This window comes from Astyanax mexicanus, chromosome 8 (assembly GCF_023375975.1).
Source record: "Astyanax mexicanus isolate ESR-SI-001 chromosome 8, AstMex3_surface, whole genome shotgun sequence".
NCBI lineage: Eukaryota > Metazoa > Chordata > Actinopteri > Characiformes > Acestrorhamphidae > Astyanax > Astyanax mexicanus.
Genome location: NC_064415.1, coordinates 55,343,913 through 55,362,618, shown reverse-complemented (window position 1 = coordinate 55,362,618; position 18,706 = coordinate 55,343,913). Strand labels below are relative to the sequence as shown.

The 18,706-nt window shown below is 38.6% G+C and overlaps 1 protein-coding gene across 1 annotated transcript; it reads right to left on the bottom strand.

The window, feature by feature from the left end:
* Positions 1-1,823: 1,823 nt before the first annotated feature.
* LOC111194272 (Y+L amino acid transporter 2) lies at positions 1,824-18,579 on the bottom strand. Its single transcript, XM_049482459.1, has 10 exons — positions 18,554-18,579; positions 17,438-17,966; positions 13,727-13,852; positions 12,399-12,543; positions 11,537-11,660; positions 11,339-11,442; positions 9,919-10,015; positions 7,481-7,630; positions 4,801-4,984; positions 1,824-3,288 (listed from the first exon to the last, which is right to left on the bottom strand). Exons 2-10 carry the CDS (start codon positions 17,958-17,960, stop codon positions 3,194-3,196), a joined length of 1,548 nt encoding a protein of 515 aa, XP_049338416.1. The 5' UTR covers positions 17,961-17,966; positions 18,554-18,579; the 3' UTR covers positions 1,824-3,193.
* Between the last annotated feature and the right edge of the window lie 127 nt (positions 18,580-18,706).

The following is an 18,706-nucleotide window of genomic DNA, read 5'->3' as shown; positions in this document are numbered from 1 at the left end:
TTTTTATTATTATTTATTTATCCCCCCCCCAATTTTCGCCCCAATTTTCGCCCCAATTTGGGGATTTCCAATTACTGAACACTAGATGTGAAGTCAGCCACTGATGCAGCATTGTTTGGTAGTCAGCACACTGGTCTAATAGTTCCATTGCTCCATGACTAGGCTGATTGCTAAAAGCACAGTAACTCAGTAACTATAGGTCAGCATTTTTAAACATGCTCCAACAACATGAGGTCAGAGCTTTGTGCTGAGTCACTGATAATGTGCTGAGTGCTGATTACACTCAGATTGCTCTGTGTTCAGAAAGGACTGCAGTTCCTTGTTCTCTCAGAGCATTACAGATCAGCTAGTTCCCCTCTAAACTACAGACTAAACTACTGACCTTCCCCTGATTACGCACACATGTGCTGCGGGTGAGTCAAAAACACGTCAACAGGAACACGGCTGATTAATCATAGAGACAGTCTGGCAAAAAAAGATTTCTAAATGGTCAAACTTTAATAGAAATATTACAAAATATACTTAATTGGTCAAATCTACACCCAACATATGGACTGAATGTTTTGGAATTTGTCTAATATAATCTTAAAGGTCTCATCTCAAAATGTCATTCGAAAAAAAGTGCTTTAGTGATCCTGTATAACACTGCTTTGGTCCCATGGAGGGTTGTGGGGGGGATGGGGGGCTTAGGAGAAACGATGTGATTTCAGCTCTTGCTCATGAATATTTGTACATGCAAACATATCGCCTCTGATTGGCTTAACAGCACCGCGACACCAGGAGGCATGAATGAGACAGACAACAGTTAGAATCATTTTAAAATAAAGACATCCTTACCCTAATAACAGTCTTTGCAATGTCATATGTTATTTTACAACATGTGTAATAATGCCCTGCTAAGTGCAGCTCAGACACTGACCTAGTCTTAGAGTCTCTGTAAAATGTAAAATGCAAAATCCACTGGAGATCCTATGTAAATCTATAGATACTTACACACAGAGGTGGGTAGTCCAGGTTCAGAAAGTCAAAATCTTTTTACTTTTAACTAGTGTAAATAGAACTGTTCTAAACATACACCTACCTATCTCAACTGTACTTGGCTGGTGTTGTTTTTCCTCCATAGACAAATTCTAACCATTTGTTCCTTAGCTCTGAATTACTGATAAGCATATATATATATAGATATATAAACACTGATGTGATATTCGCACAAATAACACAGGTATGAACTGCATGCTCTTCTTAGCGCTGTTAGGTAGCTCCTATCTAACGAGATGGCGTCGCTGCCTGGCTTCAGCTCTGCCTGTAGGAGGTCCCGAGCCAAGGTGGGCGGGGCCATGAAAACAATTCACAGGTTGACGTAGACACAGTGCTTTTCCTGATCGACTTGTTTTTTCTGATTTTTTTTCTTTTGCTAGCTGCTGCAGACAATGAAGATTGAGGAAGAGTTTCATGTGCAGCATCATAAACAGCTCAGAGAGACCTACTGTATTTCACAAACAAAAAGAAAAATGAAAAAGTTAATTTTAGCGGAAGGACACCTTTAACATACATCATTGACAAAAGTATTGACTCTTCTGGAAGATTGGTCAAAAAATCCCATAAACACACTCCTAAACCTTGTGAAAAGCCTTCCTCCCATAGAAGTTGAAGCTGTTGTAGCCTCAAACGATGGTCCAACATAGCACTCTACTCTTAAAGAGCTGGATAATGAGCTGATTAGTTAAATCAGGTGAGTTAAGAGAAAGAAAAACCACAAATCTGAAGAGCAGGGGGCGCCACCCTGCACTACAGTGATCACATGAGAAAAGAAAGACACAAAGTACAGGTAAGAAAAAGTTTTATAAAAAGTGCTTTTAGTGTCATAGTAGAAAACTGTGCTTACCATAAATCAATCAAAAATGAAATGTTACCAAAAAAAAAACGCTTGATCAAAATAAAAGCATCCTCTTTTCTGTTGTTCATCATTACATCAGTACATCAAACAGTACAGTAGATCAAATGTACAGAGAAAGAGACTGATATCATCAGAGATATGAGAGATACTGTACGTACAGTGTGTGTGTCCAGCAGTTTTACTCCTCATCTAGTCTGTTTCTGTCTAGTCTACAGATATATTACAGATATATTAAGAACAGCCTGGTTTAAAATAGCTCAAAGTGCTTGATATCAAGTTCTATATTCTTTGTACTGGTAACGTCGCAGCATGGGCTGCATTCAATCTTTTAAACAAAGAGACACTAGTGCGTCTCAAAATATTCAAATATCTATAAAAAGTTACTTGATATCAGTTTTTCTTTTATTGTTGATGATTTTGGCTTACAGCCAATGAAACCCCAAAAATCAGTGTCTCAGAAAATTAGAATATTATACAGTATAAGACCAATTGGTACTTTTGGCAGTGTGGGCAGTGTGCCAAGTCCTGCTGGAAAATGAAATCCGCATCTCCACTTTGGACTTGATAAAACACAGTGGATCAACACCAGCAGATGATCAGCATGTCTCTCCAAACCATCACTGATCATCAGTAAATTTTACATTTCATTTAAAGTAAATCCAGGGAGCAGAGTCTGGAGGAAGAGTGGAGAGACACACAGTCCAAACTGCTCGAGGTCTAGTGTGAAGTTTCCACCAATCAGTGACGGTTTGAAGAGACATGTCTGTCATCTGCTGACAACTTTTATGGAGATGCGGATTTCATTTTCCAGCAGGACTTGGCACACATATAATATTCCAATTTTCTGAGACACTGATTTTTGGGTTTTCATTGGCTGTGAGCCTTAATCATCAATAATAAAAAAAAAAAAACGCTTAAAATAGATCACTCTGTGTGTAATATATCTATATAATATATAATGTATTCACATTTTGAACTGAATTACTGAAAAAAAGTAACTTGATTTATTTTTTGAGATGCACTACCATATGATATTCTCGTTTTGAGTTGAAAAATATAACACAATTCTATAAATACTGTAAAATACCAGCTAATGTGCAAATTAATAACTGGAGAACCAACAACCTGTACATCTGTAAAAACTTCCAGTGCCTCTCTGGACGAGAACAAAAAGGGTTCTTTCATGAGCTGGAAACACAGTGCCATCAGCGATCACGTTCATCACTGTGGAAGCTCTGAATCTTCAAATATCTCAGAAACAGTAAGTCAAACGTATAAAATCCCTGCGTGTTGAGATTACTGGTTCTTGCTCTCCGCCATATTCTCTGGCTCCACGTCCAGGTCAGTCAGGCAGCAGTGGCACATGATCTGAGTGTATTTTGTGGCGGTGGCTGGCACAGGGAGAGAGAGAGAGAGAGAGAGAGAGAGAGAGAGAGTAAATGAGTGAGTGAGAGAGAGAGCATGTAAAAAGAGAGGAAAGAAGAGACACACAGGTATTAAATCAGCTGGGTGAGTAGTACTCCTCAGAATTCTCAGTACTCAGAGAACTGTAACATGCTTCTGATTGGTCACACTGAGTTCTGTTCATGGAAGTGTTCTAAAGAAGCAGTGGAAAATAAATTAGAAGCATTTTCATCAAGTTCATAAATCTTAAACCCCACCTGCTAAGCTGGTATTATCCGAGGGAACCCCCAGTTCTCAGCTCTGAATCAGGCAGAACACTAATCCTGAACTCTGCCATTGACCTAACGCTTGTGTCAAATTCCAGGTCAAATTATTGGCTGGTCATGAGGCATATTTATCATCACTGTGATTGAATTACATCTCAGTGTGTCACAATATGCTCTTCCTGAGCTGCTAAGGAAGAGGAAGGTAAAGAGGAAGTCTTCAAGCACACAATCTGTTAACTCGCTGCTGAGACGGGCTTTTTATTCTAACTGCTGAGTTGCTTGTTGCTTGTTTGTAATGAAAAGTACGCAAACTCACTTCTGCTGTGTCTAATCACTAAATGATGGCACCATATATACAGCTCTGGGAAAAAATAAGACACCACTTCAAAATAATGAGTTTTTTTTTTTAAAAACCTCTGGAATATAATCAAGAGGAAGATGGATGATCACAAGCCATCAAACCACCAAACTGAACTGCTTGAATTTCTCCACAAGGAGTAAAGGCATAAAGTTATTCAAAAGTAGTGTGAAAGGCTGGTGTAGGAAATTTATTGAATGATTGATTTCTGAACTCTTAAATGAATATGAACTTGTTTTCTTTGCATTATTTGATGTCTAAAAGCTCTGCATCTTTTTTTGTTATTTCATCCATTTCTCATGTTCTGCAAATAAATGCTCTAAATGACCATATTTATATGGAATTTGGGAGAAATGTTTCCTGTAGTTTATAGAATAAAACAACAATGTTCATTTTACTCAAGCATATACCTATAAATTGCAAAATCAGAGAATTCCAGAGCTGTGTATACTGTAGATTTTTCCTTCCATTCAGAGGTGGGTATATTGGATTGAAGTTTAACATTTACTGTGTTAAAACAGAAGACATGGGACAAACCGTTAGCTGATAGCACCCTGTCTTAACAGAACACTCAGGGTTCCTCAGTCTACCACTATTGGCAGCATTTACTATCACTGCTAACCGCGGCTGGCAAAAAAAAAAATCGTTATGCAGTTTTCGCATATAACTTTAAAAAAAAGCCTGGAGAATAAGGCACAGACCGTCATTCTTTCACACTTGCTGCAAACAGCCTGCTCTTTTCTCACATTACATTAATGTGCTTGCATTTTGGTGACAGGATAAAGTTTGCATAATGCCAGATACAACTCACACAGTTCTCTCAATAACAAAAACAAATCGTTTTGAAAATACTAAAAAAAAAAAACAATTCTTACCATTAAGCCGGCTGACCCATTTGGGCCTCTTTTCCTCTGGTAAGTAAATACAGAAGTAGTACACGGGCACGCCGGACAGTGCGATAGCTATTCCTATGAGGGAATTGACTGTGTCACTGTAGAGAGGCACAATGACCAAGAACAGGCTGCACACGCAGTAGATATAGGGGAAGAACAGGGAGAGCTGAAAGAGAGAAGAGACAGAGAAATTAAGTGTAAAGGGGGGCGAAATGTACTGCGCAAGACATTTAATCAAATTCCCCATGCACTTATTAAAAGACTGTACAGGTGGTATGGCTTTTATTTCTGTAAAGTTTTAGTCACGAGTTATATATTATACATTATCATTTTTGTTGGATCATTTTTCACGTTTCAATTTAATGTAATGGTAACACAATACAGCTAACAATACATAAGACAGTAATAAACACTCTCAAATAGTTATTAATTTGCTATATTTAAGACATTATTAATCATTACAAAAATGTTATGCTTCAGAATGTTATAAATCATCACTTCAACTTTACTACTGTACACAACACAAGCCTTATTATCTTCACCATGATCAGAAGCTCCGCCCACTTCTCTACTATAATACAGAGTTACTATATTCACTACTACCACTTACAACTTTACTACTGTACACAACACAAGCCTTATTATCTTCACCATGATCAGAAGCTCCGCCCACTTCTCTACTATAATACAGAGTTACTATATTCACTAATACCACTTACAACTTTACTACTGTACACAACACAAGCCTTACTTATGTTCACCATGTCCAGAAGAAGCTCCGCCCACTTCTCTACTACAATACAGTTACTATATTCACTTATACAACTTACAACTTTACTACTGTACACAACACAAGCCTTATTATCTTCACCATGATCAGAAGCTCCGCCCACTTCTCTACTACAATACAGAGTTACTATATTCACTTATACCACTTACAACTTTACTACTGTACACAACACAAGCCTTACTTATGTTCACCATGTCCAGAAGAAGCTCCGCCCACTTCTCTACTACAATACAGTTACTATATTCACTTATACAACTTACAACTTTACTACTGTACACAACACAAGCCTTATTATCTTCACCATGATCAGAAGCTCCGCCCACTTCTCTACTACAATACAGAGTTACTATATTCACTAATACCACTTACAACTTTACTACTGTACACAACACAAGCCTTATTATCTTCACCATGATCAGAAGCTCCGCCCACTTCTCTACTACAATACAGAGTTACTATATTCACTTATACCACTTACAACTTTACTACTGTACACAACACAAGCCTTATTATCTTCACCATGATCAGAAGCTCCGCCCACTTCTCTACTATAATACAGAGTTACTATATTCACTACTACCACTTACAACTTTACTACTGTACACAACACAAGCCTTATTATCTTCACCATGATCAGAAGCTCCGCCCACTTCTCTACTACAATACAGAGCTACTATATTCACTAATACCACTTACAACTTTACTACTGTACACAACACAAGCCTAATGTTCACCACGTCCAGAAGCTCCGCCCACTTCTCTACTACAATACAGAGCTACTATATTCACTAATACCACTTTACTACAACTTTACTACTGTACACAACACAAGCCTTATGTTCACCACGTCCAGAAGCTCCGCCCACTTCTCTACTACAATACAGAGTTACTATATTCACTAATACCACTTACAACTTTACTACTGTACACAACACAAGCCTAATGTTCACCACGTCCAGAAGCTCCGCCCACTTCTCTACTACAATACAGAGCTACTATATTCACTAATACCACTTACAACTTTACTACTGTACACAACACAAGCCTTATTATCTTCACCATGATCAGAAGCTCCGCCCACTTCTCTACTACAATACAGAGCTACTATATTCACTAATACCACTTACAACTTTACTACTGTACACAACACAAGCCTTATTATCTTCACCATGATCAGAAGCTCCGCCCACTTCTCTACTACAATACAGAGCTACTATATTCACTAATACCACTTACAACTTTACTACTGTACACAACACAAGCCTTATGTTCACCACGTCCAGAAGCTCCGCCCACTTCTCTACTACAATACAGTTACTATATTCACTAATACCACTTACAACTTTACTACTGTACACAACACAAGCCTAATGTTCACCACGTCCAGAAGCTCCGCCCACTTCTCTACTACAATACAGAGCTACTATATTCACTAATACCACTTTACTACAACTTTACTACTGTACACAACACAAGCCTTATTATCTTCACCATGATCAGAAGCTCCGCCCACTTCTCTACTATAATACAGAGCTACTATATTCACTAATACCACTTACAATGTCTAAAATAATAATTAATTGGAAATAGTTAAGATATTATCGACCAATACAATTTTATAAACTTAAGAATGTTATAAATCATGTTAATTAATTATGAATTGAGACATATCTAATTATAATAATTGGTTGAGACATTATGTTGTAAGTTCGGTTGATTTATGCTCCTATTTTATGTGTTAGCAATGTAATAATTAAAAAATACTATGTGATGTACTGTGTCACACCAATAATTATTATATGTTGTGGTGTTTAGAGTGCTGCGCGGTGCAGTGTAGCCAGTGTGCATCAGCTTATAAAACTAATTCACTACCTTGACAGGTCTGTGTCTGTCTGGCTGTGTGTGGCGCAGGTAGATGAGCCCGGCAACAGACAGACCCACGTACAGCCAGTAGCTGAAGCTGAAATAATTGATGAGCTGGAAAACGTCTTCAACACAGAGGAAAATCAGCCCCATCACGCCCTGAAAAACAAAAAAAACACATCTCTGAATCTCAACCCAGTGATTTCTCACAGATAAAATTTTTATTTCTTAGAATAAGGTACATTATGAGATACTTATGACACCCCTATACGAGCTAAAGTGAGACCACAACACCACTTTATGTGAGGAGTTAACTGGAGATAAACAGCACAGCTAAGTGTGAGTGGGTCTTCCAGGTAAGATGACCCCAGAGAGGCGTAAACAGGAAGCCTGTCAGGTTCTTCACAGCTAGGAGAAAGTTGCCATGGTGAACAGTGCTAAAGGGAGGGGTTAAGACAAGCTCAGTAAACCGTCGCTCACAGCAGCTCCAGCATAGCTGTCTAAAGAAAAGGCCTGGAAACAAACAAGGATTCTGCTGAGGAGAAACACAGAACTCCGGTAATGATCAGGAGGATCAAAGCTTTTCAGCTTTGGTAGGAGAGAAGCTCCTTTCAATTATGAGGAAATGATTGAAAGGTGGCTTCCTGATATTCTGTGTGACATACTTTGCAATTTAGATGTGAACTTTTTCATTCATTAGTTCTAGAAATTCTTTTTTCTTTCATATTTCTTTTATTTTTCTCAGCTGTATATTCCCCATCACAAATGACGGCACAACACAAGGAGGGTAAAGACTAGCACATGCCTCCTACGATACATGTGAAGTCAGACTCCGCCTCTTTTTGAACTGCTGCTGCTGCTGATGATGCAGTATTGCTGAGTAGCATCACAGCGCTAACGTTTGGAGGAAAGTGCATCGAAACAGATCACTCTGAAATAAGGAAACTTTTAGATGATATTCTAATTTTTTGAGATGCACTAGTGTATAATCTAGTAATGTTTTTTTTGTAGCTGAAGTCACTTCTACTTTTTGTGTGGCTTAATAAATTTGTGGCTTAGTAAATTTGTGACCGCTCACCTGTTATGTTACGGGTCAAATTGTCCTGTTTAAAAGTGTGAAGATCTAGGAAAAATAGTAAAAGTATTTCTTTCTTTCAGTATAAAACTTCTTCAGCTTGTCTTAATTAGTGTAATCAACAAATAGCACCCTGCAATAAACTAAAACTAAAATAAAATTTAATGTTATGTTTTTTTTAATGTTATGTAAAACTATTATGTCTAATATGCTGGTCTTTCAAAAGCAGTAAAGTAGGGAAACATTTAAAAAAAAAATTCAAACATGTGTTTTTTTTTTTTTAAATGAGTAATTATCCTGATTGAATAATTACCTGTTAGAGGGTAATGAAAACCATTGCACTAAATATTGATAGAATAATTAGCAATGTAGTTGTAATGTAGTAATAAAATATTCACACTGCTTGTTTGGATTGTTTTGAATAATTATTATTTTGGATAATTAATATTTTTGATATTAATTGCATAATTAAACATGCACCAGATCAAATTGACCTGGAAACACCATTTATGTTCCTGACAAATGAACATAACAGGAAGGTTAAACACAGACTCATCTGCTGTCTGAATAATTAAATACTGTTTTTGGGACAGTAGAATCAACTCAATACCCCAAAAGTAAACGAAGAATGGGGAACAGATTAGCACAGTACATCCTGGCTTAAAATCACTGCACCCAGAATAGAAGCTGTCCTCTAGGAGATCAACATGGAGGGGAGGGGAGAGAGACTCCTGATCTCTTCAGTCTCGTAACAGAAGGAGCCAGACATTGACTGGAGTAGAAGCTGCTTCCTTCTCAGAAATAGACTCTCAGATTGACTCTCACTCTCCATCCAACATGTTTAGCTGGCTCTGGCTGTGAGCACACGTGTGACACTGACTGCCAAGCTTTAAAACTAACCACTAGTGGTGTCAATCATTAAAATAAATAAATAAATAAATAATAATCCGATTAATCACAAAAATATTAGTTATTAACTGCGATTAATCGTTTTTGTGGTGGCTATTTTAGCAATAATACACTCAGCACAGCAGTGCCAATATTACACCTTATAGCACGAACCTCGAGTGTATTATTGTGATTATACCACAGTTCCATTATCACTGTTTACTAAAAGAGTTTAAAGAGTTAAAGAGGAGGAGAAAATACGATTTGCTTAGTTATAAAAACTCCGACCAGTTAAAATAGTTCCATTGCTGCTCTGTTTGTAGCTGCACTGTTTGGCTTGTAAGCGCTGCATCGTTGCTAGGTTACCTGTATGTAACCTGGCATCAACATGTGTAAAAGTCCAGTGTAAAACCAACAAACTGTAGAAAAAAAACGAATACCACTCATAAAGTTCTGGATTTTCTCAGAACCATTAAAGACTTACGTTAAAGAGAAGTGCAGGGACAGGAGTGTAGCGCTCAGCATGGATCAGACTCAGGCTGTCGGGGAGGTGACCCTCTCTCGCCCCCACAAAGAACAACCTGCCACAAGAGGGCAGAACAACATAACTATACATTAGAGTCAGTCTCACAAATAAGCATGATTTACCCAAATTAATATTTTAATATTTGAATTATTCATAGCAGATGCAGAATATTTTCTAATAGATGGGGAATCACTAAGCACATATATAATTTAAAGCAGCTACTGAGTCATTTATAGCAAGTAAAAATGTTTTCCAATAGAAATAGAATCATATTTACGTTATTTATGGACTATAAGGCGCATCAATGATTGTTTATTTTCTGGTCTATTTTTATACATAAGGTGCACCGTATTATATGGCAAATTTTAATCGACAATAGTAAGGAACAAGGGTGTTGCCACATTCCCTTTTAATTCAGTAGGTCTCACTGGTGGGGTTAGCAGCACTTAGCGCTAGTAAATGCCGGCCAATAGCGCTACAATAAGGAACCTGTATGTTCTGGGAACCCGTGACACTATCAGCTAGCAGTCTGTCACACGTAGCTTGTTTTAACATGGTAAACACGCAAACTTCAGACTGATGTACTCGTCTCTGAACGGTGTAAGAGCTAGCGCTGTGGTTAGCAGCTAATGCTAATACTGCTCCAGCCTCTGTGCTGGAGAAACTTCACTAAAACTCCTTAATATCACACTGTCGATCTTTGGGGAAATTGTAGTATTTTAAATGCGCCTTACAGTCTGAAAAAAAACAGTAACCTAATAATTCAAAATTTACTGATGGTCAGTGATGGTTTGGAGCAGAGACTGTAAAAAAAGATGGACACCATGTCGCCATTCCCATTCATTTAATGAAAATGAAAAAAAGCCAAAATCTTCCTTCATGTTGCCTATCCTGACACCCGAGTCTGCGCAGTAGAGAACAGAGGAGGGAGAAAGACTGTGGAGAGACCGCCTACTCATTTAAATAACCCCGCCCCTGAGGGCTGCCTCGAGGTCACAGGCTGCAGAGCGGAGCTGACGGTCTGTTATTGGTCCTGCCCATAACCAGCCCTTTTACAATAACCACACCTTTTTTGAATAGAGCTGAATAACGTTTTAAAAAACGAATTCTGTGGGGATATAAAAATATAAGCAGAGGTTACACTAGCTGTTGCATTTAAATAAAGGAGGTAGAATTACAGTTTATTAGAAAAAAACGTGATTGAAAGTTGTCTGTTTTGACATTAAAACCTATGGGGATGGGTGGGGTTACACAGCTTTCTGCAACCGAACAGAACCACTTGCATTTATTACTGATTGTTCCTTTAAATATGAGTATTTATGGTGTTGTTATACTATGTTGTTGTACATTAGCACTGAGTACGAGCTGAAGGTTTTACCTTGAGGCAGCGATGATAGAGGCGTTAAGTCCTCCGTAGCAGGACATAGCCACAGCAATAGGAATGATCCAGTTCATGGGTCCCAGCACCTGATTCCCGAATGTCTGCAGAAGGAGATAAAAATAAAGTTAACCTGAACTAATCGGTGTTCTTCTCAGTCAAGAAAAGAAGCTGGTGAAATAATGGGCTGGAACATACCACAGCAACTGCATCACTATCCATAAAGGAAGGTATGTCCAGCACCACATAGTACGCCACGTTCGTCAGCAGGTAGATGATGGTTACTATCGGCATAGAGACGGCAATGGCTATAGGCAGGTTCCTGTATGGAAAAACAAATAAAAATACATACAATACACAAACAGCTGCTTTTATACAAAGCACATTGTAGTACACATGCCACTGATCCAATCAGGACTAGGTATGTTGATTTTAACATAACAGATGCCCTGTGCTGATTGCATTACTGATGTGCATCCTTTATTAATAATAACCACAAATGCTCCCAGATGCAAATGAAACAGGACCCTCTTGCTTGCCCATTAAAACTCAAATACACAAAGAGTGATCTATTTTAAGTGTTTATTTCTTTTAGTGTTGATGGTTTATGACTTACAGCCAATGAAAACCCATAAATCAGTGTCTTAGAAAATTAGAATATTATATAAGACCAATTGGTACTTTTGTTTGGCAGTGTGGGCAGTGTGCCAAGTCCTGCTGGAAAATGAAATCTGCATCTCCTGCACTGACTTTAGACTTGATAATAAAACACAGTGGATCAACACCAGCAGATGACATGTCTCTCCAAACCATCACTGATCATCAGTAAATTTTACATTTCATTTAAAGTAAATCAAGAGACCGGAGTCTGGAGGAAGAGTGGAGAGACACACAGTCCAAACTGCTTGAGGTCTAGTGTGAAGTTTCAACCAATCAGTGATGGTTTGGAGAGACATGTCTGATATCTGCTGCTGTTGATCCACTGTGTTTTATTATCAAGTGTAAATTTGTAGATCAAATACATATACATATATGATATGATTTGATATGATTTTAAGACCTCTCTGGGTTCACAATCTCCTCAGTGACGAAGTTGAGTGTGTCCCAGCCGGAGTAGGAGAACAGGGCCGAGTACAGAGCCAGCGCGATGCTGCCAGTATCCATGGCAGAACCTTCAAATGGATTCTCAAAGTTCTTGGTTTCTCCTGAGAAGAACAGTGAGATGAGAAAGAAATGAGAAAGGAAGACTTAAAGAACAGAAAAAAGTGGAAAAACAGTTCTCTCATCCCCATAAAGTACAACCCGCCACAAGAAAAGTATACAGTAAGACAGATATAGCCTCACAAATGAGGTTAGTGTACTTAAACTAATATTTTTTTAATGCTGTGTACTGCAGAAATTGTTATTATTATATTGTTTGGTCCTAGAAAATGTAACTGAAAGAAGTCTGTAAAATGAGAATTTACAAATGTACCATAAAAAAGGGAAGCGCAACAAAAACAGCCTGTTATAAATTAACTGATGATGTAATGTAACAGATACAAGTTTATTTATGTGCACATTCAGGCCTGCCAGTCAGCCACCATAACAAAAACAGCAAACTGTATCCCTAAGGGATGAACAAAGGCTGTGATGATGTTTTTACTAAATTATTTATGGAAGTTATATATATTTTTTTGTAGATACAAAATCATATATTACAGATTGTCAAATTTCTTGCTAGCGTTGTACTGATATAGTGGGATATAGAGGGGGTCTGATACAGATCTCAATCACATTCAATACAAGTGTGCAATACAGCGAGTTATTTGTAGAATGTATAAAGATAGATAGATAGATGGGTGGATGGATGGATGGGTGGGTGGATGGATGGATGAATGGATGGATGGATGAATGGATGGATGGATGGATGGATGGATGGATGAATGGATGGATGGATGAATAGATGGATGAATGGATGGATGGATGGATTGATGGATGGATTGAATGATGGATGGATGGATGAATGGATGGATGAATGGATGGATGGACGGATGAATGGATGGGTGGATGAATGGATGGATGGATTGATAGATGGATGGATGGATGGACGGATGAATGGATGGATGGATGAATGGATGGATGGATGGATGAATGGGAGGGTTCCCTCAGGGAAATTTAAATTCCAGCAGCAACATTACAGTAAACAATGAATATACACAAGGAAAATTGGAAAGAAATAAATTTAAAAAATACAATATACAAGAGTCCAGCAGGAGAGTTATTGCACATTATTATTATTGCACTCAGTTTAAAAATTATTGCACAAGGTTTGGGTATGTTTATTATCAGTCAGGTTACGGTAAAAGTGGTTGGATGCTGCATTTTCATCCTTCTCTCTCTTTTTACCTCTCATTATCTTGATGACACCAATTGAAATGATGAGGATGAGGGACATGATCTTGGTGTAAGTGAAGATATCCTGGACCAGGGTACCCCACTTCACATACGCACAGTTTATGAAGATCAGCATACCTGAAACAGAATGTTTTTTTTATTAACACATACATAATAACATGACACAAAAATAACACATTATTTTTAACCACTTGAGATTCTGCGTCTTCATATGAGGACAATGCATTTGTAGTTCTCTGCACCATGTTACTTAATTTTTTTTAAACTTTGACCCTTTGGCTTCATTTGGAGACAATGCCTGTACCATCTAGTGGTCATCACATGAGAACATTACACTGGGAATCCCAGTCAAATGTTTCTACAGCCAGTGCATATATAAATATATATATATATATACACCCCTCACATTTCTGCAGATATTTGAGTTTATCTTTTCATGGGACAACACTGACAAAATGACACTTTGACACAATGAAAAGTAATCTGTGTGCAGCTTATTATATAACAGTGTAAATTTATTCTTCTCTCATAATAACTCGACATACAGCCATTAATGTCTAAACCACCCGCAACAAAAGTGAGTACACCCCTAAGAAACCACACCCCTAAATGTCCAAATTGAGCACTGCTCGTCATTTTACCTCCAAAATGTCATGTGACTCGTTAGTGTTACTAAGTCTCAGCGTCACGTCCAAATGCTGTCTTTAAAAGATAGGCGCAGGAGTGCTGTTAAATTAATTGCTGTTAAATTAATTGTCTACCTCTGGTTTAGCTAGTGGTGTTTGTAAGTGAGACAGTGCAAGAAACACTCAGTAGAAAGCAATGAGTGAGTCTGCATTTGCCCAGGGGCACTCGGCTAGAAAAACAGGCCTACTGGCAGAACAGCCTATTCTCCATTCTGTCAGCAGACAGAGCTTACGGATTTACTGGGGGGGAGGGGGAGCTGCTGGCTCAGAAACTGCTTCTAAAAAAGAAAGAGAAAAAAAAAACATCTCCTGTCTCACAGCCCTGACACATATTTTCTGTTTTTCACGAGAGACAGGCCTTCAATTCTGTTTATATGTGAGATAAAGGAAGGCTTAATCAGCTATGCATATATACCAAAGGTGTGATTGTTGTGTTTACATGTTTATAAGATAATTATATGATCTATTATATGAGCTCTCTAGACCATATAATCCATATTTTGCTCCAAAATGTGCCTCAGAACTATTTGAGGTTAGAGGATGCTGCTCGTTCAACCGCTAGAAGGTAATTCGGACTTAAAACACAGCTGCAGAAACCCATTAAAGATTGATTTCTTACCATATCTGACACAAATGTACATATTTCTAGAAAGTATAAAACTAACTCTTCTTTTAGTAGAGGTAGTAGAGGAAAGACTTTTAACAACCCTAATTGGATACCCCTTTCAAAAGCACATCAGTCACTAAAGTTAGCATCAAAACAGTAACTGGATACCCCTCTCCAGAGTACATCACTCAACCCAGTACAGTGAGTATCAGAACACTAACCAAATACCCCTTTTAAGAGCACATCACTCAACCCAGTACACTGAGTATCAGGACACTAACCAAATACCCCTCTTGAGAGTACATCAATCTTACAGCCTAGTACAGTGAACATCAGAAACAGCAGAGCTCCACAGTTACAGAATTTACAGGATCTCGTAACTGGTACTTGTTTCCAAACAATGTGGTTGATTCGAAAAAGTAACATACTGTTACTGAAGATGCATTGTCGATGTATTATCATGTTTGCTTGGAAAGATAAAGGTAAAATGTGGCATCCAGCCCCGCCCTTGATTGGTATCGGCTATCGGTTGACGGTTGAGCTGAAGAAACAATAGCTGATTGTTATCAGCCTAAAAAAAAAAATCACAGATAGGCCATTTTAACGCCTACATTAACTTAGAAAGAAATACAAGATTGTGTGGGGAGGGCCATAAAGATCGATCTAGTCTATCCAATAAGAGAAGAGCTGAGGGACATTTCTATTGTTTACTGCCTATCTTACGGATTGAGTAACCACCTGTCTATCTGTGAAATCTTGCTTTGTGAAATAACCCCTATGAACCAACTCATCGTGTCACAGTTGATCTTTCACCTACATTCCCAATGTGAAGAGTCAAGTGTAAACACAAAGAGGGAGCTGATAAAATAGTCTGGTCTCTGGTTGGTACACTGCCATAAGACTACCAATGGACTGCCAATATCTCTACCCTAGCAAGTTTTGGAGTGTCTAATTCTATTTAGATGTAAAAATGTACCAATATTAGTAGATAATCATTGCTAGCATAACTTTAACCTATTTATTCTTATGTTTCCAAAGATTTTACCTGCAGAATTGTCCTAGAACACATGTGTCAAGAAGTTAAGAACTTGTAAGGTCTTGGTGTCTAAAAATAAATCGATTAGAATCGCGCTTTGACCAAAAACTACATTTCCCACAATGCATGTCGATTGTGCTACCCGCCAAGTCACGGCTTACCACCAATACACGACAGTATAGTCACTGATGTGGAAACGCTGCTCTAATTTTGCAGACAAATGTTTATTGTAATCAAAGCATCTTATTAGTTTGTTCTTAGAAGCTCCCAATTTTTGATTTTATACCAATTAAGGTAACACTTTATTTTAAGGAACACAGTGGCAGAAAACATTACCCAGCTTCCGAGAAGTCCTGCTTTGTGAAAAGCCCCCAGAGAATCAATAGGGAGTCTCCGAAAGTGCCGGGGAAAAGCAGAAAAAGTAGGAAGCTACAGCAGAAACCGTTCTCTCTTGTTATAAGTAACCACAGTCCTGACAAACACCACAAAACAAAAATTACCAACAGCTCCACGGGAAGCATCTGCCCCTCAGCTTAACCAGTTACATTCAGTAAAATTCCACACCACGTCTCAAATACCCAGCTGTCTCTCTACTGAATGTTTCTCTCTACTGAAACAATCAGATTTCAGCAAATCCACATTAACCACTTTACAACTTTACCCTAAAACTTCACCTCACTTTTTTTTATATAAACTGTAAATGACAGCTTTCTTCTATTGATGGATGCAATTAAGTATCATTAATTGCACATTGCACCAGTAAGAGCAGTGTGTGAAGGTTCAATTAGCAGGGTAAGAGAACAGTTCTGCTCTAAATATTGCAATGCACACAACATTATGGGAGTAATACCAGAGTTCAAAAGAGGACAAATTGTTGGTGCACGACTTGCTGGAGCATCTGTGACCAAGACAGCAAGTCTTTGTGATGCATCAAGAGCCACGGTATCCAGGGTAATGTCAGCATACCACCAAGAAGAACCAACCACATCCAACAGGATTAACTGTGGACGCTGTAAGAGGAAGCTGTCTGAAAGGGGTGTTCGGGTACTAACCCGGATTGTATCCAAAAAACATAAAACCACGGCTGATCAAATCACGGCAGAATTCAATGTGCACCTCAACTCTCCTGTTTCCACCAGAACTGTAAATTATTATTGTCTAAACCAGGTGTTTCAGTTTCATTGTCCAACCCCTGTATATATATATTTTTCAATTTCAAACACTTTAAGGGTGTTTTCAGTTAACAAATGAGTAAAGATGGAGCATTTCCATTTTCAACAGGCAAAAATAAATTCCAAACGGGTCCAAATTTACCAAATTAAAATGTGCATGTGTGAAAATGCCCTAAATTAAGCCACAGACCAAAGACTTACACAGACAGGCTGCAGCGATGAGTCTCACAGCGTCGTACGGTGGCTGGCAGGTAGGGTAAAGCGCTTCTACCAGATAGTTGGCAAAAGTCAAGGAGATGATGGCCTGGCTCGCCGGCTCCACCAGCAGGATCGAGGTCCACAGGCGGATGAAGGCCAGAAATCCACCGAACGCCTCCAAGATGTAGGCGTAGCTGGCACCAGACTTGGTAATGGTGGTGCCCAGCTCAGCGTAGCACAGAGCACCAAACACAGAGAACATGCCCCCGAGAGCCCAGATGATCAGGGACAGTCCGTAGGAGGCGCTGTAGAGCAACACGCCCTTGGGGGAAACGAAGATGCCCGAGCCAATCATGTTCCCCACGATGAGGCAGATACCGTTCGTCAGAGAAATCTCCCTCCTCATGACCATCTTCTCTTCCTGAGGACCTGAAGCGGGGCCCGCCGGGGCCTTCAGGTCCGGGTCCGATTCCGCCCGGGATGAGGGGCATATCGTTCGTCCCATATTTAGCAGCTTCTGCTTCATGCTAAGCTTTAAAGAAGAGCACACAGAGACACAGGGTGACTGGGTTTAACAACAGCGGCAGGAACACAACATCTATTTAAAGAATTATAGAACGAAAGGTATGCATTGTGGAAGCCTGAACACACTTAAGCCTTTATTCCACACTTATAACTACTTAATAACTAGCATTAGAGTCTCACAGCAGCTACTGAATGCAATCAAGCATGCATTATAATGAACTGAATAATAAGCGCAAGGTTCTGAGTAAAAAAGTAAAGTATGACTTTGTAATGCCTTTAAAAAACAAATGCACTTAAAGAGAAACTAAACCCCCTGAATTTAGCTAACTCGACCCTGAAAAAGGCAATAAAAAATGGAAGGAGTAGTTTGGAAGTGGCACTGGGTGATGTATGGGTTTAGAGGCAGGGCAGAAAAGAGAGAGAGCTGATTGGCTGAGCTAAATCAGCAGCAGCAGCAACAGCAAGCTTGGGTACATTATTAGAACATTATAGTGAACATAGGCCAGTATATTACTGTTATATTATTACTATTATACTGTTTTATTATAAATAGGGGTTTTATATATGTAAAAAAAAAAAAAAACTAATGCTCACCTAAAACACAACCATCGCATCAAGTTGGAAACAAACAAACAAAAAACATAGAGAGAGAATCTTTCCAACCGGATGCTTTTGCTCAACAATGTAAATACATCTCTGAAAAAAAAATAAGACACCACTTAAAAATTATGAGTTTCTTTGATTTTA

Bases quoted from the DNA above. Each gene is read 5' to 3' on its own strand.
- LOC111194272 (XM_049482459.1), bottom strand. From the start codon at position 17,960: ATGAAGCAGAAGCTGCTAAATATGGGACGAACGATATGCCCCTCATCC. The intron at 13,853-17,437 runs GTAAGTCTTTGG...ATTCTGTTTCAG, and splicing joins CATCGCTGCAGCCTGTCTGT to GTATGCTGATCTTCATAAAC. The intron at 10,016-11,338 runs GTAAAACCTTCA...CTCTTGTGGCAG, and splicing joins TCTATCATCGCTGCCTCAAG to GTTGTTCTTTGTGGGGGCGA.